At 39.6% G+C, this 24880-nt stretch overlaps 1 protein-coding gene across 1 annotated transcript in view; it reads left to right on the top strand.

Annotated features, from left to right (window-relative positions):
• LOC124723027 (polyamine-transporting ATPase 13A3-like) overlaps window positions 1–24880 on the top strand; it is a 288432-nt gene that overhangs the window by 179084 nt on the left and 84468 nt on the right. Inside the window, exons 9-13 of the mRNA XM_047248200.1 lie at window positions 3752–3964; window positions 4525–4593; window positions 7099–7152; window positions 13902–14055; window positions 23049–23176. Coding sequence (XP_047104156.1) covers window positions 3752–3964; window positions 4525–4593; window positions 7099–7152; window positions 13902–14055; window positions 23049–23176 — 618 coding nt within the window. The remainder of the gene's footprint in view (window positions 1–3751; window positions 3965–4524; window positions 4594–7098; window positions 7153–13901; window positions 14056–23048; window positions 23177–24880) is intronic.

The following is a 24880-nucleotide window of genomic DNA, read 5'->3' as shown; positions in this document are numbered from 1 at the left end:
GGAGTCCCTTGTATCTCTGATGTAGTCTAATGACTATCAAATAATAAAGGAACGTACTGTCTAGTAAATGGTATCACTTTGTTTGTATATAGCATGCCACATGTGATCTGACCTTCTGTAAGTCAGTGTCTCATTGTTCTGAGTTTTGTCAAATAGTTTGAGGAATACTCCACATACAAAAGGGTGTGTTTGTGGACACCCAGGTCACCTATTTACAGTTCTATTGAGCACTTAAGGGATACTTTCAGGTATGATGTGCATGCCTTGTCCCACTTCTAGCCAATCTCTGTGAGTCATGGACAGCGGATGAGTGATAGTAAATAATTGTTTTGTGTAGCAAATACAGCAGTACATCACCAGCATCTTCAGGGCAAAATTGGGTACTATAAGCTTCTAGATAATGCCTCTAAGTCAGCTGCTCATGATTTTAAACATGCATCAATAGGATAGTGTTTAAGGAATTGATCCAGCTGCAGACTAATATGAACATTTTGTGTGCGCATGTCCACGTGCGTGTGTGTAAACAGGAGCACTTTTCGATGAAGTAGGTGATTTCGTTCCTTGTCTATTTTCATATGTACTCAAGAAACGTGCTTTCTGTGTAAAGAGTTAGTTCTTTTTATGACCCTACTGTCGGAACTGATACTTGGTTTCAGATTCTATGTCACTTACAAGGGAACCTCCCCATCGCACCCCCCTCAGATTTAGTTATAAGTTGACACAGTGGATAGGCCTTGAAAAACTGAACACAGATCAATTGAGAAAACAGGAAGAAGTTGTGTGGAACTGTGAAAAAATAACCAAAAATACAAACTGAGTAGTTCATGGGAAGATAGGCAACATCAAGGACGCCGGAAATGCATGAGCGCTGTGGTCTCGTGGTAACGTGAGCAGCTGCGGAACGGAGGGGCCCTGGTTCAAATCTTCCATCGAGTGAAAAGTTTAATATTTTATTTTCAGTTTATGTGACAAACTCTTATGTTTTCATCACTTTTTTGGGAGTGATTATCACATCCACAAGAAAACCTAAATCGAGCAAGGTAGAAGAATCTTTTTACCCATTCGCCAAGTGTACAAGTTAGGTGGGTCGACAACATATTCCTGTCATGTGACGCACATGCCGTCACCAGTGTCGTATAGAATATATCAGATGTGTTTTCCTGTGGAGGAATCGGTTGACCTATGACCTTGCGATCAAATGTTTTCGGTTCCCATTGGAGAGGCACGTCCTTTCGTCTACTAATCGCACAGACACTAAACTTATTACAGTGAACAGAGACGTCAATGAACGAACGGACAGATAAACACTATGCAAAAATAAAGAAAGTAAAATTTTCACCTGATGGGAAGACTTGAACTAAGGACTTCTCCTTCTGCAGCTCCTCACGCTACCACGAGACCACAGAGCTCGTGTGTTAACGGTTTCCATGATGTTGCCTATATCGCCCATGGGCTACTCAGTTTGTATATTTTGCTTATTTTTTCACAGTTCCACACAACTTCTTCCTGTTTTCTCATTTGATCTGTGTTCAGTTTATCAAGGCCTATCCACTGTGCCAACTTGTAACTAAATCTGATGGGGGTGCGATGGGGAGGTTCCCTTGTTAGTTTGGTGTAGATTCCAGGTATCTGGCATATCATCATCAGTGTGGCCCCAATAAGGAAACACAAAAGCCATTGCCTTCATTGACAGGAACTTTACAGTGCCTGCCTTTACATGGATGGCATGTCCCAGCAATGGTTAGAACCCAGTGAGAGAAAAAAAGTTTGGGTTGAAATTAAGAAAACATTTGTGACAACCAGCAGAAGTCAGCATAATGGAATGAACTGGAAAATGAGCCCAACATAAGCAGGAAACAACACAATCATATACTGTGTTTTGAATCTTTTCTTTTTATTGTTGTCATACAGTGAGCCCAAATATGAGGAAACCCATCAGAGTTTCATACCTAATGAAGGTCATGGCAGAGGAAGTCTATAAAACACATCTTTTGAAGGATGTCATGGCAGTGGAGTAAAAGTGGTGCTAATATATGGAGGCTGTGCCCTAGAAGACTATGTAGAAGACTTTCAATGGACTGCCAGATGTCGTACTAATGGCATTCTTGAAAGGCCGTCGGAATCTCATGCTGCTAATATGGCAGATAGTAAGAGAAGAGATAGGAGGATTTATGACATGGCTGGGAGTAGTTGAATGTCAAATCAGCCGGGAGTTGGTAACTGGCAGCAGTCTCTAAAAGGCGGATAAACATTGAGGAATTGAATGGGATACTTTGGACGTAGGCCACAAACATTAGACAACATCCAAGATCATCATGACATATATAATTTCCTTCCACATTAATTTTATTTATTCACTGAAACAGACCCTCAGACAAAAAGATGATGACTATAACATTAGTTCACCCTTTTCAAAGTATTCGTTAACATGAATGTATTTAGCATTCCGAAGAAGAAGAAGAAGAAGAAGAAGAAGAAGAAGAAGATTGGCTCTAACCTTTTTAGCAAATGAAATCTATGTTTTTATATTTATTTTAACATACTCAGTTGCAGATCGTCACAAATAACTACGTGTTTCTGTCACTTAATGATCATATTCAAATCTGATTAATCACAGGTTGTGAAAACATAATTTTTTTAGGCACCCAATAAACTAATTTTTTAAGAAATACTTTTCTGAACCTGTCATTTAATAAACCTGAAAATGGCCTTAAATGATGGAAATTAGTAATAATTTTTGACTATCGTTTTAAATATATAGTTGTGACCTGTCTCATGATAATACTCCTTTTATCAAAATCTATTTTGCCTATTTCAGTGCAAAGCCACCTTCTTTCACCCAGTGCTTTGGCTGCTGTGTCTTGCTAGTATGAAATGGTGGGCTCATGTTTCACCCTTAACAGTAAAATGATGTACAGGGTAAGCTAGATTCTTTTCAGAAAGTCCTATCTTTGCTGTGAAATTATCATCATGGAAAATCCAGGATGTAATGTAACAATATTATGAAAAGGATAACTGGTTTAGATGAATTTCTGTTGGTACTACACAGTAAAAAACAAAAATTTGTAGGATATTACAATATTCCAGTTTAACAGTTTGAACAAAACAGATACAACATCACTACTTTGAAAAGCAATGCAATTCACACCATGCAAATAAAGCCGACATTTAATTAATGTTACTGCAGTTTACCAAACAAAATTTCATCTCTGTGTCAGGTTGACAACTATGCAACTTATCCTCAAACTTCCTTAATGTTTGGTTGGTAACTTTTGATACAGCTTGTTTCGGATGAGGAATTTACTGAATTGAGTTGTCATAGTAATTTTCATAGTGAAAACATACGTGGACAGGTTGAGAATGTACTGTATTTAGAAATAGCATCAAAACAGATGTATATCACATGCAGTGGAGGAAAAACGTGGCATGAAAAGGAGGCAACAGCCTAAATACAGATCTGAAAACGTGTTGGTTAGTACAGAGGTGAAAATTTGACTTTACGATGGTGATCTTTACCAGGAAGTGGACTGTGTTTGCACAATTCTTGTTGTGAAAATTGTTCTGAATATTTGTTTAATAGGGTGTTCTTTATCGATCTTCTTTGTCTGTAGTTGTGTGTTTCTATTTCCTGTTAGAGAAAATTGCTTTGATTATGTGGTGAAGGCCCTGTACTACATAATGTGTCAAGATTTCTCAGCATGTTTCTAATGTGTGTTATGTTGAAATTTGATAATATAACTTGTATTTTCAGACAGGAACCCTGACAGAAGATGGTTTGGATATGTGGGGTGTTTTACCTTCGAATGATGCAAAATTTGAAGTGGAACCAGTTCTTGACATTAAAAAGCTTCCTTACAAATGCCACTTAGTAACAGCAATGGCTACATGCCACTCACTCACCCATTTAGAAGGCAATCTTGTTGGAGATCCACTTGATGTCAGCATGTTTGAAGCAATAAATTGGGTAAATAAGAAGTTACCATAACATAAAATAATTGTGATATAATTTAACAAAACAATTGTTTCACATGTCTTGATTATTAAAAACGCCACTCTTTTTTTAAAAGTCATTGTTCCATGTAGATCTGAACTTTTCTTAACTAAAAGTAACTAATACTTGGTTTCCCAAAAAAAAAAAAAAAAAAAAAAAACACACACACTTGCACATTTCAGTGCAGGTGTCATATAAAAATTATTTTCATGGTATATGTTTCCACATATGTAATAAATTATTTGAAAGAAGTCATTGTACGCTTCTAATTGTCAAATATTTATTTTAATTTGTATTGGACCAATCAGCTGGAAAGTGACACGTTAGTACAAGTTGCTCAATAGCACACTGCAAAAAAGACTTGACTGCAGAAGCAGACAGTGACTTCTTTCAAACAATTTAAAAATTAATATGTGGATTACTGAAGAAAAGTGACTAACAAAAATCCAAGTTAAAATGTAATACATAGGAGCAATAAATTACCTTCCTTAATGTGTGTAGGATGATACACTGATACAAAATCTTTGTTTTAGGAACTAGAGGAACCAGCTTCTGATACTGCACGTTTTGATAATCTTGCTCCCGCTGTAGTCAAACCCAGGGTATGTAATCGGACCCAAAGTATTTAATTATTCCGGGTTGGTAGATATGTACATAATTTTTCTGTTTAGTGGGCTGAAGGCCCAGGTACTGACTTACGGTGAAAAGTTTGGTGTATAAAAGATAAAGTAGCATTTATATTGTGGGATTATTATCTGTTATTTGTAAATCATAATTGTAATGGTCATAAGATGAAAGTACTGTTAATTTTATGCAAAATTGTTGCAAATGTATTAAGAAAACTTCAACATTCTGTGTGCTTACAAATTTACATGCATGAATGGGGCATTTCAGTTTATGCATTATTGTAATGACATGGTGGCATGGTTGTGTAGGTCAGTGGTACCAAGTACAAGTCTGAGGTTGTTAAAGCGGGTCATCTGCGACTGTGAACAACAATCGAAATTGAGTCTGTAGGTGGAAAGTCAAGTCCGTGGACTGGTGAGCACTCATAATTATTCCTGGCCAATGGATTGTAATGGACTGCATCAGATGTATCAGTGAGAATGGGCCCCTTCCTTTGCAGACCGTAACTCACAAGGGTCATGGCCCACATGAATTCACTCTGCGAGCCCCACATTGATGGTGGGCAGTGCTACTTGTATCAAGTGTGAATCCCATTGGTTCCTCCTCTGTGTTACTCTGAAGTTAGTGATACAGTTCCAACTAACTGTAGGACTTTTACATCCATCCACTATCACACCTTTATCATTTTCTCATACAGTGCCTAAAATTCTTATAGCTGTGTTCTTTTCCTGCTCTTCTTCATGGCAGTTTACTTGTCAAGTGTGTTATAGGTAGTTTTTACTGCATAGACTCTTTTATAACAAAGTCAGCTATAGAAGCCCCATCAGAGATATTTTTATTTACTTACTGTAATTCACTGTATTGGCTGCTGGTTCAGAAGGCACCTCTCATGGTCACTGCATTGCTATCTTACGCTATCTTCGTATATCATTTTTTTATGCTCGAATGGTTTGCAGATTCATAGTATCTTTTTGTTTTTTCTGTGAATTGTCCAGTATCTGCTGCAGCTGAAAGGCACTCATCTTCTCTTGTTTCTTGTGATACAACTGATCTTTATGGAACTAAGCCACAAAAAAGAACAAATGCTGATTTATCCTTCTGAACTGCACTTTTAGAGCCCTGTAAGAAATCACTCTCAAACAACTGCAAGTTACATCAGTGTCATTTGTGAGAACTGCCCCAAGGCCTCTATAAGAAGAGAAAATTGAGGCTATCATTTTATTACAGACAAAACATTGATCGCTTATGTAGTTAGTGAAAGATGAAATTGGTGAACAAAACTAGTGGCATACCTCAAATAAATTTTGAGTACTTTCATTGTACACTGCAGTCACTACATTCTATAAAATTAAGCCAAAGTTGTCCTCAACTCAAAGGTTGGTTTGTACACTGCAGCCGGCAGCGGTGGTCTAGCGGTTCTAGGCGCGCAGTCCGGAACCGTGCGACTGCTACGGTCGCAGGTTCGAATCCTGCCTCGGGCATGGATGTGTGTGATGTCCTTAGGTTAGTTAGGTTTAAGTAGTTCTAAGTTCTAGGGGACTGATGACCACAGATGTTAAGTCCCATAGTGCTCAGAGCCATTTGAAACATTTTTTGGAACACTGCAGTACTTTATTAGGCATGGTTCTATTTCAACTGGTATCACCCTTGTCTTCCTCCAACCTGGCAACTAACCTACCTAGGCAGTTGTAGGAGGACCTACAATTTAATGTTTACTGTGTCATTTTTCCCTATTAACAATCATTGCCAGAGGTAACAAGTGACAAAAAATATCCTAGGACAGGCGAACCTGGACATTTGTGCTTTAAGACTGGCGCTTATCCACTTAACCTCCAATCCACACTTATTCTGAACTGTAATGCCATAAATATAAGAAACACTTTTGCCATTGATGTCCAGAGGTGCCATTTGTGATGGAATTTACTTTAGAACTGTCCGCAAAATTTTCTGTGATAATCTACACTCAAAGGAAGTTTCTGGAATAACACCTTCAAAGAAGTTGTTATGATTAATCTTGCAGTGTTATGATTAATCTTGCAGTGTTATAGCAGGTGTCAAAGGAAGAATATTAGATTTATATTGAGGGATACAGTGGTAAGTTGCTAGTCTCACAGACAGCAATAGATGCATATGTAAGAATGGAAGCAACAGAATAGTAGTCACTCATTTTACAGTGGCAAATCAGTAAATTTCTTGATATATCTTACTTTGCGTTTTTCTCATTAGAAGCAGCATGAGAGAGATTACTAGTATACTGGTGAACTATAAACTTTTATCGAGAACACTGCTTTATTACTTCATTGTAGAAAAGAGTATTCTCTTACTTATCATCATCCATTATCACCACTATCTTCATCATAGTCATAATATTTCTTTCTGTGTAGAATGTCATCACTAGCAAATGAAAGATGTTTATAGCTAGCAATAAATAGTGAAAAGGTTGAAAAAACTGTTAGATATACATTTCACTTTGTTTCCAGATCCTGTGCTGTGGGGAGGGATCTTTCCTCATGACACCTTTCAATGAATCTGAGGTAATTTTAAAATAATTTTGTATTACTTTTAAATTTTCTGTTCTCGCTTAAATAATAAGAGGAATCAATTGCTCACTTTACTGATAGGATGGTGATGGATCTGCAGGTGCCAGTTGGAAAATTTACTGAAGTCTTGGTACAACACATTTTCCTTGTGTGAATGAATAATATATTAAGATGATGATATGAGATCGCTTCTTAAATTGCTTGACAGCTGCTGAGTTACTTGCACTTATTATAGTAGAAAATGGTCCAAATAAATGTTTACATCTTTCCTTTAGTGATAGTGATGACTACCTGTTGATTCAAGTGATGTAGTTCTTAATAACATGATTTTGTAAATGTGTTAGAAAAAAAACTATACTGGTGGCCAGTAAAATTGCAGCCATAGGAATGACATAAGATGGTGACATTTTACTTTATTGTCTATATACAGTGAAGTAGGCAGAACACATGATTAAATACGTAGGTGATTTGTGGGTGTACATGATGCAAAAAAAAAAAAAAAAAAAAAAAAAAAAAGAAGAGATTCCACCTCTGGCAGCAACAGTGGCCCTAATCCAGGTGGGCATCAAATCTGACTGGTCTTGGCAGATAAGTGCAAGTATCCCAGAATTCATCAGCGATACATGGCTGACTACTGGTGGTGCTCCAGTCTTTTTGTGACCCATGGCCACAGGCATGAGAGACCTAGAGAATGTGCTGACCAGGGCAATAGATAGGTCAGGACAGTGCAGGCAGCATGTGATCTCACCTTATTTGTTGAAAGGTAATGTCATAAAGACACTGAAGACGTTACACAGCCACTGATTGTAACAGAGCAAAAATGTAATGGCTGCTGTCCAAATTAGTAATTGTGGTGTGCATGCAGCTACATCCTGTATCGTTCCGTGTGGTGACCGGCCTGTACGACATTGACGATCACAATCTGACAGTGCTTGTTTTCCTTCTCGTGTTTGGGTACATTGGTTGTGAATCGGAATTGGTACTGGAGAAAAGACGACATGGTGCCACTCCTGTGTCCAGTGTTGTTGTTCGGTGCACCACTGTTCAAGTACCTCTCCATGTTGCCACACAAGGGATACTGCAACAGTGGTAATCATACTGACATTCTGTGGTGCTCCCAGCATCGTCGTACTGTCCAGGTGGGTACTTGTTTTGCTGCAAACAAGCCTATTTCCTGACAGAAAGTACATGATGGCCTGTTCGATGGTGCACACCCATATGAAAAATGTGTCAGGTCTTTCGAATACTAGTCATGTGGGGCTACTAAAATCCTGCTTGACAGTGTGCACAACGCTCCTGAACCCATCAGTTCTATATTCACAGCTACAGTTAGAGATCCTGCCCAATTCAAACAGCAGTATTATTGAACTATAAACCAGTCTCGGTAGGCCACAATTTTGCCACAGTCGATGTTTCTTACATGCTGTCTTCATGGTGATGCAGTTTTAAATGCCAACAGTAATTTGTATTTGTGCCTTCTAAGGCAACGATGTGCTTAATTCTTCATGAAACTTATCTCTTCAGGCAGGTCTTTTCCCAATCTGACTTAAGTAGCTGGTAAGGTTGCTGCAGAGTATGCTGTGCTGAGAAATAAGTCTTATGTTGCACTGTTTTTCAGTTAATTAGCATTGAAGTTAACCAATTTGGCCATTGGACTATCAAATTCAAATAGTCTGCCAGGTACAGTTTGTGTCAGTTGTTCTCATAGCATAGATGACAGTACACGAGACTGCTTAGCCATTTGATCAGGTTTGATCCTGTCCCATGTCCAATTTTTATATCACTTTCTTCTTTGGCTTTAGGGTACCAAATGCAGAAAATGTTTGGTGAGACCAGCTCTGGTGGGCCACTTGATTTTGGATGCACTATGGCCTGATTGTCTGACTTCAGTGCTAATTAACAAGCAAACAGCACAGCATATTTTTTTTATTTTTTTATGATTATTTCTCAGCACAACCTACTTTTCAACACCCCAACTAAATTTTAAGACTTCCTGACCACCCTAAATATAATTTTTTCCAATGTTGTCAAAAGTATTTCAAAAGGCAGTGCACAACAGAGTAGTTACATGTTCCTCAGAGCATAACACTTTCACAGTTCGATTTTAGAACTTGTTCATGTGTTCATCAAGCAATATTTTTCTTCAGGCACAGAATATTAGATGATGATGGTGGAGAACTGCAATCACTGGGAATGTTTGATGATGATGTAACAGACTATTGAATGTGTAGCATGTGGTATAGAACAAAATAAAGTAGAACATTGTGGAACATAGAAATATGACTTTCAGCTCAATTTAATGTTATGTGAGTTGTAAGAAGCAGTGGGCTGCTTTATACTGTTGCATGACAGGAAATGAGGGTATTGGGGATGGGTTGTTTTGGGGGAAGAGACCAGACAGCGAGGTCATCGGTCTCATCGGATTAGGGAAGGACGGGGAAGGAAGTCGGCCGCGCCCTTTCAAAGGAACCATCCCGGCATTTGCCTGAAGCAATTTAGGGAAATCACGGAAAACCTAAATCAGGACGGCGGGACGCGGGATTGAACCGTCGTCCTCCCGAATGCGAGTCCAGTGTGCTAGCCACTGCACCACCTCGCTCGGTAGGAAATGAGGTTGTATGTTAATGTGGCACTGTGTTAAGCGTATCCTTCAAGGTATCATGATAGACTCCATTCTTTTTCTTGTATACACTAATGACTTTCCTTTGACCATAGCAAATAACTTCAAAGTTGTTATACACTGCCAAAAAAAGTGCAACACCCTCAAGGGTAAGATCGTTTGATTGATAAGTGAGGTGACAGGTAGTTCATCATTTAGGAGTATGTGATAACAATTTCGGACCAAGTTGAACATCCATCTCAAAGTAAAAGGTGTCCAGTCACATCAAAACACACTTTAGCCCTCTCTGATGGCAATAAAGGCATTTATTCTCACATGAAAATGATCATCAAGGTGCCAAATGGTGTCCTGCAGTAGACTGCATCTTGGGCCTTTAGTTGCAATTCAGCAGTGGTTCTTGCATGTCTTCGAGAACGCGTAAGATCCCACTTCATGTCCCATCCGTGTTCAATTGGTCAGAGTCCTGGCGATCCTGCTAGCCATGGCAGTCAGTGTACACTATGAAGAGCACATTGCAGCGCAGCAGCCACATATGGATGTTCACTGTCCTGATGAAGAAGCACATCAGTATTCCTGTTGACGAAATGGCAGTAGCATGGGGATTATAGCCTGTGCAATGTTGTGGGCACTGGTTACTTTACTCTGCAGAAACATCAGATGTGACCACCAGTTGTAACTGAAACACCCCCCCCCCCCCCCCCCCCCCCCCCCCCCCCCGTCCGCTGCCACCTTTCCCACTGTATTGCCTGGAATGGGACCTGTCTGTCATGAGCAAATGCATTCTGGAATAGGCAGCTCACCAGATATACACCGTAAATGTGTAGGTCCATCACTCGAATAAAGACAGAACCGCTTCTCATCACTGAAGACAACAGAACACCTTTCCATTCCCCATTTAATTCTTTCATGACACCAGAGTAGCCCTTGCTTGGTGGTGTTGTGGTGTCAATGGTAACCTGCCCAGAGGCACACATGATCTTAATCCTGTTGCATGCAGACAGTTCCCAATGGTCCCTGATGACACAGGGGATGGAAGATGTGCCCAGATTTGTTTTGGATGATGATCAGTCAGCCACCACTGCTCACATGATGCATCTGTAATACAAAGTTGTACATAACCTGGTCTATGGGGATGGAAGTGTTGAAAGCAACAACTCAGCACCAATTCATTGTACACATCATCTGCAACAACCTATCAACACGTCTCTCAAACTATGTACAGGCCCACAGTGTGACCTCATTCAAATGGCTGATGCTGTTCAACATGAGTATGTACTCATCAGTGGGGCATGACTGTATCCTAGAATGGATGTTACAAAAACTTTTCACCTCTAAACTCAGCACAGTTAATGCCTACAGAGTCAAAACAGAGGGTACACAGAGAGGTGTCCTGAGTGCCATATGATCACCAGTGACCATGACAAATTAATCACTAACACTACATCATATTGTGCATATATTATAACCTGATGACAGTGAACACAGTCCTTGAGGGTGTCGCACTTTTTTTTCCTGGCAGTGTACTTCTGCATAATACAAGTGTAACTTTTACAGATTCAGATCAGGGACTCAAAAATGTGGCAAATCACATGGTAGAGAGCAATAGCTCTTGGCACACGCACACACACAAACTATATGCAGTTCAGAACTTTAAGAGGCTTCCTTCTAGTATATATCTAAAGTATGGTAAGCGGTTAAAAGAGGTTAACAGAGCAAATTTCTTCGAATAACAACTTGATGATAAATTCGATTGGGAGCACATACAGCAGAACTGCTGAAGTGCCTGCACAAACCTATATTTGAAATGCAAGTGTTATCACTCAGAGCTGACATAATATAAAAAGCTAGCATTCTTTGCTTACTTTCATTCCATAATGTCATATGGGATTACTTTTTGGGTAATACGTCAAGCCAAGCTGAAGTTTCCCCAAGTACAAAACCATATAATATGAATTCTCTGCAGTGTGGTCTCAAGAACATCCTGCAGAGACATGTTCAAAAAGCTGGCAATAATAACTGCTATTTCCAGAAAAAAACATTGTTCATTAATGAATTTTGTCAAAATAATATCTCTCTCTTTCAAACCAACAACTCTAGATCATAATACCCCTATAGACAGTGTTCTCACACAAAAAACGGAAGTTAAAGAAATGCATGTTTACTCTGTGGTAAACAGATCATCAGATGATGATACACAGTTAGTCACATTACATAACTTAGCTCTGTGCACAGTTTAGAAACACTCAGAAAATGATTGAAAAAGCTACTGAATATGTTGAAGAAGGCTTAGAAATGTCAACTCTGGTGAAGTTTACAATGAGCATAACACTAGTTCTAAATTCAACATACGAGGGTTGACTGAAAAGTAATGTCTCCATCTTCATAACTCTTCAAAAGTTGGCAGCAATGGTATGTGGCAGGTACTGGCTTGTTCCGTAGCCTCATCTCTACAGCTCCATTTGCCAGGAAGCCTTAGCAGTGAATAGTTGTGTTGTTACAGTGTAAAGTATGGAACCCTGCGCAGATGGTTGGTCAATGCAATTTAAGCAACATGCAGTCATTGAATTCTTGACATCAGAAGGTGTCACACCAGGGGAGATGCATCAGAGAATGAAAGCAGTTTATGGTGATTGTGTTGATGTGAGTACTGTGCATCGTTGGGCAAGTAAGTTTAAAGATCTTGAGCGGGAACATCTGACCTGCATGACAAACAGAGTTTGGAAGTCCTGTGACAGCAACCACAAAGTTTCACTAGCAAAATGTTGACAGATCGATTCAGGATTATCATAATATCACTCGGAGAGAAATTGCAAGGACAATCGGCATTTCACAGGAACGTGTGGGTCACATGACAATGCCAAACCACACACTTCATGTGCCACCACAGCAGAACTTCAGAGACTGAATCTCATCACCGTACGGCATCCTCCATACAGTCCAGATTTAGCACCATCTGACTTCCATGTGCCCCTGATAATGAAAGACAATCTGCGGGGACACCATTATGCTTCTGATGAAGACATCGAGGGAACTGTGAGACTGTGGTTGTGGAAACTGAGTGTCTACTTCATCCATGACGGCTGCAAAAAACTTGTTCATTGTTGGCAGAAATGTATCCAATTGACTGGCGATTATGTGGAAAAGTGAATATTGGTAATTAAAGATCACATTCAAAGGATTTTTTCTTCATTTGATTTATTAAAATATTCCCTTCCAAACTAAATTATCGAAGGCGGGGGCATTACTTTTCATTCAACCCTCATATTTCTTAATGAGTTTGTAACAATTTTTGGAGATTGTTTTCCGTAAAAGATAATTAAATTTAGTAATAGGAAGTTAGTCAAGAAATCTTGGACTACCACAGGTATAAGAGTGTCTTCATAACAGAAAAAGGACATGTACAGAATAACCAGAACAAGTAATGATCCAGAAATACTTTCAGATTTTTTTATGTAATACATAGTTCAGCACATACCTGGTTTAGTTCTTACTTAAGTAACAGAATGCAGGAAACTGTCTTAGGCTGTTGGAGTAATATACAGAGGGTCATCATATCATCATGATGGGGAGAAATTTGCAGTGGAAGTCCCAAATGGTTATATTATTGGCCTACTTTATTTTAGGTGCTGCTCTTTGATTCTCATTCATACCTTTTGACAAAATTTTAGTAACTGAATTAAGACAAGTTTTTTGTTAGTGTGTTTGGGGGGGGGGGGGGGGGGCAGCAAACGTCAAACGTGTGGCTGTCTTAGGATTACAATTTGGTACATATTACCATATAAAGTATAAAGTTTTTTACCACTTTTAATCATGCTACTCTTAATGTATTGTAGTGTGCACTTTGAAGACCATGGTATCAAACGACCAAAGTCCCTTAAATCCTCATCTTCATCAAGATTGTTTCTCAGTGAACATTTCCTGTAACATTTATTCTATCTTTCGTACAGAAATATTTTATTTTATAGATTAATTTCTTGCAAATGTTTACATTTTACCTTGTCTGTTACATCATTATGTGATGAATGAATTTTCATGTTAACTGAGCTTGAAGCTGTCCATTTCCACTGCACTATTCCAGTATGTGATTTTACAGGTGCTTATATTCCTCAACATTTTGTTTTAGATTCCATATGAAGTTGGGATTCTACGTCAGTTTCCTTTCACATCTGCAGCTCAGTGCATGTCAGTCATCACTAGAGTTCTGGGCAGCAAGTTCATGACAGTTTATTGCAAAGGTGCCCCAGAAAAAATTGTTAGCCTGTGCAGGAAAGAAACTGGTAAGGTATAAAATAAATGACACACATGCAGGGGGGAAAAAAATCAAAGTAAATCATATTTCATTGCCTTCTTTATGTGGGGTTTCAAAGACTAAGTGTTTGTAAACAAAAAATCCAAGCTTAATTTTGCATCGCAATGTAGAAAGCTTAATCTATCATTTTGAAATACTTAAAAATTTCATTGACATCTTAAAGTGTGTTGTGGAAATGTCTAAAATATGTGAAAATGTTTACAGAAAAAGATATCAATTAAATTTGCATCAGCATTCTTTTTTAGATTCCAGCCAGATCATTTGGTTGAACATCTAGCAGCTTTAATTGTAGCTCTTATCCATTGCCAAGCATTATGACTTCTGTGTGGTAGTTACACTCCTTCTACTCACTAGCACTTTGGTTATGCTATCTGGGAGAGCATCTTCAAAGAGGCAAAATAAGTTTTTAATAAATATGTTACTAAAAAAAACAAGCAGATCATGTAATGCAACTTTCACAGACTTGCAATGATCACAGTAGACATTAAATGATGTATTGTGGTGGGCAAGTGCTAATAACTTGGCCACAGTGTCTCAGCCAGAAGTATGGTTATGGTGGACTGTGTCAGCAGTCTTACCAGTAAGGAAACAACTGTACCCAAACTTGCTAACATTTAAATTACCTGATATGATTGGAATCCTAAGAATACTTCATTTAAACCTGCTCCAATCCTTAAAACAGCTGTCTTCTGTTTTGGTCATAATAACTTGACTGGTATTAAATGGATAATACTAAGAAATTATTAAGTCATTTTAATTTCTTTTTGCAACAAAATTAATTTTCAGCATTACCTGTAATCAATCATCTAACATAATCAGAAGACCATGGTTTTCAATGAAATGTCACACAATGGAGTTTTTAATTAGTTTGTAGATGAATAAAATAAAAAAAAAAATTGTCAACTTACTTACGTTTGAAATTACAATAACAGTAATTCATAAATTTCAGCTTTCTATATTAAAAGTGAATAGGGTATTATTTGCCATAAAATAAATATTACAGTATTTGAAGCTAACATTCATATCAATGACTTAAAAATTATTTATTGTGCAGTTATTTTGAAATTGAACAAAATAGGAATTGCTAGTAACAGGGAAACTGTAGTAGTTATAATTTCTAAATATCTAGCTGCCTCAGCTCAACATCAATACAGACAGCTTATTAGATTCCACAATATGGGCAGCAGTATGTAACACGAAAATTAGGACATGTTTGATACAATTTTAGCTCTTCATAAGGGTTTTGTTGCCACAAATTGATGGACACAATTTACATCTGGCACGTATGGAGTTCAGATTTCCACCACTGGAGCTTATTAAAGAATTTCCTGTTTGTATCCTTCTGCCAATCGCCCCTGATTGTTCATTTTGTAACAAGTTTTTTTCCAGTTCATGAATTCATCAATCTAATGCATATAATGTAAAGAAATTGTCATACTTAACATTTTGTCCTTTCAGTTCATGTGTTGGGTCTATAATAATATGTACACATTGATTTTTCCTGGCTTTTGGCCTGGTAACTTGCCTGTATGGATTTGTTTTACCAGATTATTTAATTGGTGCATAAATTTGTAGCATTTTTGTTTTGTGTGGTGGTATTCTGGTTGATGTGGGTTTACTTATCAATTGTCATTGTTTATTTGTAGTTCACTGTTGCTGTTGCAGTTTACATATTGTTATTTTGTCATTTGTATATAGTGAGTGGAGCTGTGAATGCTATAAAATGGAGTGCCAAGTGGAGAAGTAGGAATATTTCTGGCATATTCTTCTGTTTGAGTTCAATAGATGGGTGACAGCACCATAGGCAGCCAGAAACATTTGTGCTATATAAGAGGATAATGTCTTTGCACAGAGCAAGGCAAGAAAATAGTTTTCTCATTTTAAGGAGGACCATTTTGATATGTCACTCCACATTCAGGAAGAGCTTCAGGGTTTGGTGATGATCATTTAAACATGTTAATCCACTGTGATCCACATTAGTGTACTCAAGAACTTGTAAATGTGATGAACTGTGATCATTCCACCATTGTGCAACATTTCCATGGAATGAGGAAGACTCAATACATATTATTGAGGAAAAAGACCTTGTTTCACAAAGCACCCAGCATCCGTCGCATCTAGAAATAAACTTTCCTGTAGACAAAAGTGGACGGGTCTATACGAGCCGAGCGAATAAAGCCGAAACGGTGAACGACAATCGCTGTTTATGTGGTTGACTGGGTTTGCATATGATCAGCATAGTTATAATTACTAGCGAATCCATAGATTCAGAGTACCAGAGTGGAAATAAACGACTAACAGGAATAACAGGCAACTAAAATTCCGTATTGTCTTCTCTGTGTATCCAAGAAAATGAAATTTTGACAAAACATTTTTGGCCAGAGCGCTGCACTATGAAGGACGAGTTATATGGTCCCCAGCTAGCAGCCGCTTTAAGTTGTATTCTGGGAGTAGCGCGGAAAACACATTGCACGAACACGTAATAACACCTAACGGGAGAACAAATGCGGGATAACTAAACCAGTGATTGTGGCAGGATTAGTGAAGTTAACCAGAGAATAAATTTTGACACTGGCAGGAATAGTTACAGAATTAGTGATGACAAGATTGTTTGTTAGAATGAGGAAGGAGAAGAAATGGAGGCTCTCACAAATTACGGAAGAATATGACGATTCCAAATTTAAATAAAAATTTCATATTACTACTTTTTGATCTCATGCTTCAGAAGCTCGAGAGTATGAATGAAATGTGAAACTATTTCCTAACATAAAACTTTTTGTTTGTAGTAGGCCTAATAGGCATTTGATATTGGTACTTCGTGAATTATATTCTGTCATGTTATAAAAATGACCATTTGTGCCAAAACAGTCTTGTTTATTTTGTGTGTGTAACAATTGCTGCAATATTAGGCAGGCCTGTTTCATTTTATCTAGCACACAGTCACAAAATACACGTAATGAGGTCGAGAAACCACACCAGTCTTGGGTACTATTTGTATTAACAGCTTTTCTGGTAGTAGACAATGAAATTTCATTTTTTCATGTAGCAAAATGTTGACGAACTTTGATGATGTAATAGATTCTTTCCCAGAAAGGAAAGTATGCCATATAAAGCCGTGGCAAGATTAGAGAGGAAAAAATGCTAGGACTTAAGGATTGAGGAAATGTGTACTGTATTGCTTGTCTCTTGTCTTTACTCATTTTATGTATCCCACATTTAATTTTATGTCACTCGAAACAGCAGTTATTAGCTAATAGGCAGTAAAGACTGCAAATTTTCTGAAGAATTCTTGTTCTCCCAGTTACAAATAATCCCATCCACTATTAATTGTGAGATTTTTTAATTGGGGCAGGATGTCAAACTGGCCGACTGGGAGCAGGAGAGGCACCACAGGACATTTTAATTTCCACTGGCCTGAATATAGTTAGATGGCACCCATTACAAAATATTACAAGTTTGAATTTCACAGAGCGAAATACAGAGATGTGGCACTGTACTTCGGCACACTTAAGACCAAATAACGTGTCTTATGTTCCCTCAATCATATATGTTTTATGTATCAGACTCATCAGAAAGATGTGTGCTACAAAATGAAGATATTTTTGAAAAGTCGATTTTTGCGTCCTACCTCAAACGCTCAAGGGAGGGGGAGCGCCACTATCTAATATTGCCCCGGTTCAGAAATATCGTATATCCGGATATGATGTGCAGAGCAGTCAGAGTTAAGTGTTTACGTTAAGTGATTTTGCTGTTTCCTCTTTGTTTATTGCTCTCATGTCAAATGAAAGCAAAACGGATTTCTGTGGCTGGGAGCTATCAAGTGAATTAAAATACATTCACATAATTACGGAAGGCTAAAATATGTTATTAGTTCAGATTTTATTTAGTTTCCACCTTTCTGAGAGTCAAGCGTTAATTGCCTTGCAGAACAATGAAGTTATTTTTGTTGGTTTGTTAAAGAAATTTGACTTTTATTAATCTTTTTTGCTGAGACAGTCAATTTATTTGAAATGATGTGTTTTTCAACTGTTCGCTACATGGTGAACGACAATCGCTGTTTATGTGGTTGACTGGGTTTGCAAGTTCACGTTTTCATCATCTAGCGCATATGGCATTATGCCATAATAAAGAACCAAACATGAGATAATGCGGTACTGGTACTCCAAGAAAATTTACATCTGAATCTGGACATACGAATGTGGACTTTAAGCCGAATTATGCATTTTGGTATGGTTCACAAAATTCCCATGCTCTTGGAGTATCCTCTAATGTCTTGTTTCTTTTATGACATAATATAAGATCTTTTAATGTTTTACTTGTACGAACGTATGGGCTTCCTGCGTCATCATAGCTGCGCAAGCGCGGCGACACCTGTCATCTGGCACAACTGCTGAAACAAATCTATTTCTAACAGGTTTCAGGAAAATATTCCAAATGGTTGTTTTAAAAGCGTTACTTTCAAGTAAATTTAATTTCCTTTTACAGAAGGTGATCTCTGTGCGCAAATGTCCGATGAATTTAATAGCAGAGCATTTGACTCTCATTCAAAATTCAAATCTTTGAGGACGACCATTTAGAATATTTTCGAGCCCAGAAGATCAGACCTCCATATCGTTGTTAAAAATTTTACTGTCACATTTGTGTGCGCAAAAAAGATCAACATTATGTGTGAAAGCTTAACTTCTCTTGCAGCTTATTAATCTCAGAGGCCAATATTATACGTGAAAGCTTTTCTTTTCTTGTAGGGACACTATGTTCATTAATTTAAACCATTACCTTTTCCTATTTGTGTGTTCGCACTACTTAACATTGATGTTGCTATTGGCTGACTATATCATGTGTTCTGTGGTCTGAATACCCGCTGACATCGGCTGGCGAGATCGCTTGACATGAGCTACAACTGGCTTACAAAAGCACATCACAGTCTCTATTTCAATCCTTCGAAAAGTAACATGCAGTGTTTGGTGAAATTCGAATTTATACTTTCGTAATATGAAAATATGCAGTGTAAATGTTGCTGCACATCAGACATCTTTCCAAAACGTGTTTTTCCCTTGAGTTTCATTTTCTAAAGTGCCGGGAAATTCTACGCCGGTGTATAAAACCACTAGTATTGAAATGATTGATAAGCGTTACAGTTCCAAGGAAAAGTATACTGTTACTTAACAGGGAAAAAGTGTATTTTCATCCGGGAGAAAGTTTTTTTTTTTTTTAACCGGGAAATCCAGGAAAAATCAGAGAATGTTTTTCTTTCCTCATCTGCGTATACACCCTGCCTGCTGAGAATCGGAATAAGTTGAATTATAGTACCAGGGCTCAAGAATCATAAATCAGTATGTGTTTTTTGTGATTAAGAAGAAGGAGGGGATGTTTAAAAATGTGTCCCTCTGCTATATCCATAAAAGCTTGGAGGGACGTGCTGGAAGACTGAAATCAAATCTATCAAGCAGCTTAGGAATGGTTCCCTACTGGTTGAGACTAACAGGGCAAAGCAGGTGGAACTACTTAGGAATTCCAAAAAATTGGGTGAGTATAATGTAATTGTTGATTTGCATAACTCACTCGACTGCAGTCACATGCCGTGACATTATGGTCATCAACATAGCTGAACTTAAACAGGTATGGGCATTACAGGCAATAGTAGACATAGAACAAAGGATGTTTAGGAATAATGGAGAAATTGAGAAGACCGCCACCTTCGTTGTGACCTTAAATTCTCCATCGCTGCCTGACCACATCGTGGCAGGTTTCCTCCAATTAGCGTTAGGCCTTATGAACCTAACCCTATGCAGTGCTACAAATTCCAGCATTTTGCTCACACAATGGTGAGCTGCAGGGGTGAAGGGACCTATGGGAGATGTGGAAAGGCAGTCCATGAAGCTGGGACTCACTGTCCCTCTCCAGCACTCTGCATTAATTGCTCTGGGAGCCACCCAGTCTGTAGCTGAGGCTGCCCTGTTTTTGCAGAGGAATGAAAAATCCAAGAAATAAGTCATCATGTGGATCCTCCATGCGGAAGCCAAAAAGGGATATAAGGTGACAAAACCTCCTGTCTTTACCACTTTTTATGCTTCTATGGTGAAGAAACTTTTTCCTATGGTCGACACTTCGATGCAGACAACGTCCACAGTACAACCACTTACCACCACCAGCACCTGTACTTGCATGTGTACATGCCAAGGCAAATTGAGTAAGGATAAAGCAATCTAATCAGCTGTCACAGAAAAGTCCAGCAACAGTTCCGTAGTGAGTGTCAAGAAGGCACACGACCAGCAGGTGCCTCTCAACACCGCATTTTCCCCCTCGTCCTCGAAGCAACAGGTTGCAGGGAAAGGTTCATGACGTTCAGATCAAAAGCGGTCCTGACACCATCAGATGTCATTCTTTCCACATAGCAAGATGCCAGATATATTTTGAGTGTTTTTGTAATGATTAAATATATGTTTCTTGTTAGTCACTTAATTAACTCATAGCTCAATTACTTTTATGTTTAAACTATCCTTCAGTAGTGGAAGTACTTCTGTAATAAATGATGTACATAAGTTCTGTTTAGCTGCCAAGATGTTTCCCTTCCTCGTAATTCACGAACTGAGCCAATGCTTCATCTCTCAACAAGATGTTGAACTCAGCGTTCTTCTTTTGTGGCTAATTTCTAATTAATGCAATTTTTTTATAAATATGGTGGACTTATAACATTCTGATAATTTAACGTTGGATATTTGCAGTTTATGTGTTGATTTTTCCATTTTACCAGCAGCATCATTCATGTGACATCCAATTTTCTTCATTATGTGTGCATAAAGTTTTCATTAGTTGTAGTGGTGCGTTAAATAAGCTCCCATTAGCAATGCTCATATTTTTGTGTAATTTTTTAGTGGTCTTTATATAGATGGGAAGTATTATACAAATGTTTTGTCCATGTTCCCCCACTTTACTTACCAAATGCCTAGATTTTGTTGCTATAAGGGGCATTCAAAAAGAAATGAGCCGGAGGCATAATTACAGAAACCATTACCTGTATGTTAGAAATATTGACCCTGGCTGTTGACACTTGTCCCACCATGACACAAGGCGGTGAATGGCTGTCTGATAAAATTCCCGGGGCTGCGATGTTAACCAGTTCCGCACCAACAGTTGGACATCATCGTCTACATGAGTGCAGGAAAGGTTATGCTGCTGATCTTCTTTTACCAAGATGCCCCCCTTCTGATTCACTTCCTGGAGCATGGGACAACAGTGAATGAATGCCCAGCATTACTCGCAAACCTTGACCACCCTTTGCCAAGAGATCAAATCAAAACAACCAGGCAATCTTATCCATGGGGTCATTCTGCTCCATGACTATGCAAAGCCTCATTCAGCCAACACAGTTGTGGCACTCCTGCAGAAATTCAAATGGGACGTTCTTGGCCACCTTCCATACAGTCCAGACCTCTCTCCCCCTTAAAAAGGCCCTGAGGGGCAAACGATTCACCTTGGATGATGACGTCCAGCTGTACGTGTGAAACTGGTTAATATTGCAACCCTGGGAATTTTATGAGACAGCCATTCATGGCCTTGTGCCATAGTGGGACAAGTGTCTCAACAGCCAGGGTTAAGACTTATAACATCCAGGTACTGGTTTGTGTAATTATGCCTGCGGCTCATTTCTTTTTGAACATCCCTTATAGATATACACTCCTGGAAATTGAAATAAGAACACCGTGAATTCATTGTCCCAGGAAGGGGAAACTTTATTGACACATTCTTGGGGTCAGATACATCACATGATCACACTGACAGAACCACAGGCACATAGACACAGGCAACACAGCATGCACAATGTTGGCACTAGTACAGTGTATATCCACCTTTCGCAGCAATGCAGGCTGCTATTCTCCCATGGAGACGGTCGTAGAGATGCTGGATGTAGTCCTGTGGAACGGCTTGCCATGCCATTTCCACCTGGCGCCTCAGTTGGACCAGCGTTCGTGCTGGACGTGCAGACCGCGTGAGACGACGCTTCATCCAGTCCCAAACATGCTCAATGGGGGACAGATCCGGAGATCTTGCTGGCCAGGGTAGTTGACTTACACCTTCTAGAGCACGTTGGGTGGCACGGGATACATCCGGACGTGCATTGTCCTGTTGGAACAGCAAGTTCCCTTGCCAGTCTAGGAATGGCAGAACGATGGGTTCGATGACGGTTTGGATGTACCGTGCACTATTCAGTGTCCCCTCGACGATCACCAGTGGTGTACGGCCAGTGTAGGAGATCGCTCCCCACACCATGATGCCGTGTGTTGGCCGTGTGTGCCTCGGTCGTATGCAGTCCTGATTGTGGCGCTCACCTGCACGGCGCCAAACACGCATACGACCATCATTGGCACCAAGGCAGAAGCGACTCTCATCGCTGAAGACGATACATCTCCATTCGTCCCTCCATTCACGCCTGTCGCGACACCACTGGAGGCGGGCTGCACGATGTTGGGGCGTGAGCGGAAGATGGCCTAACGGTGTGCGGGACCGTAGCGCAGCTTCATGGAGACGGTTGCGAATGGTCCTCGCCGATACCCCAGGAGCAACAGTGTCCCTAATTTGCTGGGAAGTGGCGGTGCGGTCCCCTACGGCACTGCGTAGGATCCTACGGTCTTGGCGTGCATCCGTGCGTCGCTGCGCGGCATGCTACCAGTGTTAAAGACTGCGATGGAGGTCCGTATGCCATGGCAAACTGGCTGACACTGACGGCGGCGGTGCACAAATGCTGCGCAGCTAGCGCCATTCGACGGCTAACACCGCGGTTCCTGGTGTGTCCGCTGTGCCGTGCGTGTGATCATTGCTTGTACAGCCCTCTCGCAGTGTCCGGAGCAAGTATGGTGTGTCTGACACACCGGTGTCAATGTGTTCTTTTTTTCCATTTCCAGGAGTGTATTTGTAGTGAAACTTGTATTATTAACTAACCTATTTTTGTTTTATTCCTAGTGCCACGGGATCTACACAGAGTGCTTACAAATTATGCCTCTGGTGGCTTCAGAATTATAGCATTGGCATATAGAGATTTAGATCCCAAGTTTTCATGGTCCCAAGCACAACGAGCCAGAAGAGAAGTGGTAAATGTTCATTGACTCAGTTAATAATGTATACAGTTATCTAGTTGAATATAGTGTGAGACTGTGTAAACCCTGCTGAGTACTGACATAAGAAGCAAATTTTAACATAGCAACTAGAGAATTATGTAGGCTTTACTCAAAATTTCCCCCTCGTGACTCTTCTCTGAAAGTTACAAATGGTTAAATAACCAGGGGAAAATAAATTGCTGCGTTTTGGCAGAATTCTTTGTAGATATTAACCAAAGAAGTGGTGACAATTGTTTTTGAATGGTCACTATGCAAGTGCAGGCATGGAGGGGCCCTGCATAATATTTACCAAAAATATGAGTGTAGTCATCAGTTTCAAATGGTATTTCACCTACAGTGCTCAGCATTTCCCCTACAACACTCTGAGTGACTTCCCCTCCCACCACCACCACCACCACCACCACCACCACCACCACCGCTCTCCCCATGCTCCTCCCGCTGACTGCTCACCTAGTAGCCACTGCATTTTGCGCACACTATACTGTGTTCTCACCCTAAATAACTAAAAAAGGTGCAAACTGTCACATTAAGAAACTCTAGGAGGGAACACAATGAAACAGTCTCTTCAAAATGGGGAATGGCCACAGCAAGTGCACCACATGGATCAATATTGAGTTCACTTTTGTTATTGTTATGTATACATTATCTGCCATAGGTATCATATCCAGGAGCTAAGCTGGTAATGTGGGGGGGGGGGGGGGGGGGGGGGGCAGGATTGGGGTGGGGGTGTTGCAACTCTTAACATGTAGTGCAGTGAACCTAGCGTGTCTACATACGTATTCTGCAAGCTACCATACAGTGCATGGTGGAGGGTACCTTGTACCATAACTAGTCATTCCCTGTACTGTTCCACTCGCAAACAGAGCAGAATGAGGGAAAAACTGTCTGTATGTTTCCATACAAGTTCTGATTTCTCTTATCTTGCCTTTGGAGTCCTTACATGAGATGTACATTGGTGTCAAAAAATCGGTCTGCAGTCTGTTGCAAGTGCCAGTTCTCTAAACTTTTTCAATGGTGCTTCAAGAAAAGAATACCTTCTTACTCCAGGAATCCCCATTTCTGCTCACAGTGTTTGCATAATATTTGCATGTTGATCAAACCCATAGTAATGATGCCAGCAGCAAAGATAAATGTCTGTTTCTGTGCAGCAGAGCTGCATGCAACTTAGGTTTGTGAATATACACTACTGGCCATTAAAATTGCTACACCAAGAAGAAATGCAGATGATAAACGGGTATTCATTGGACAAATATATTATACTAGAAGTGACATGTGATTACATTTTCACACAATTTGGGTGCATAGATCCTGAGAAATCAGTACCCAGAACAACAACCTCTGGCCGTAATAACAGCCTTGATACACCTGGGCATTGAGTCAAACAGAGCTTGGATGGCGTGTACAAGTATGCATGCCCATGCAGCTTCAACACAATACCACAGTTCATCATGAGTAGTTACTGGCGTATTGTGAGGAGCCAGTTGCTCGGCCACCATTGACCAGACGTTTTCAATTGGTGAGAGATCTGGAGTATGTGCTGGCCACGGCAGCAGTTGAACATTTTCTGTATCCAGAAAGGCCCGTACAGGACCTGCAACATCTGGTCGTGCATTATCCTGCTGAAATGTAGGGTTTTGCAGGGATCGAATGAATGGTAGAACCACGGGTCGTAACACA

This window comes from Schistocerca piceifrons, chromosome X (assembly GCF_021461385.2).
Source record: "Schistocerca piceifrons isolate TAMUIC-IGC-003096 chromosome X, iqSchPice1.1, whole genome shotgun sequence".
Lineage (NCBI taxonomy): Eukaryota > Metazoa > Arthropoda > Insecta > Orthoptera > Acrididae > Schistocerca > Schistocerca piceifrons.
Note: the sequence above shows the minus strand (reverse complement) of the source record. Positions and strands in the feature narration are given on the sequence as shown.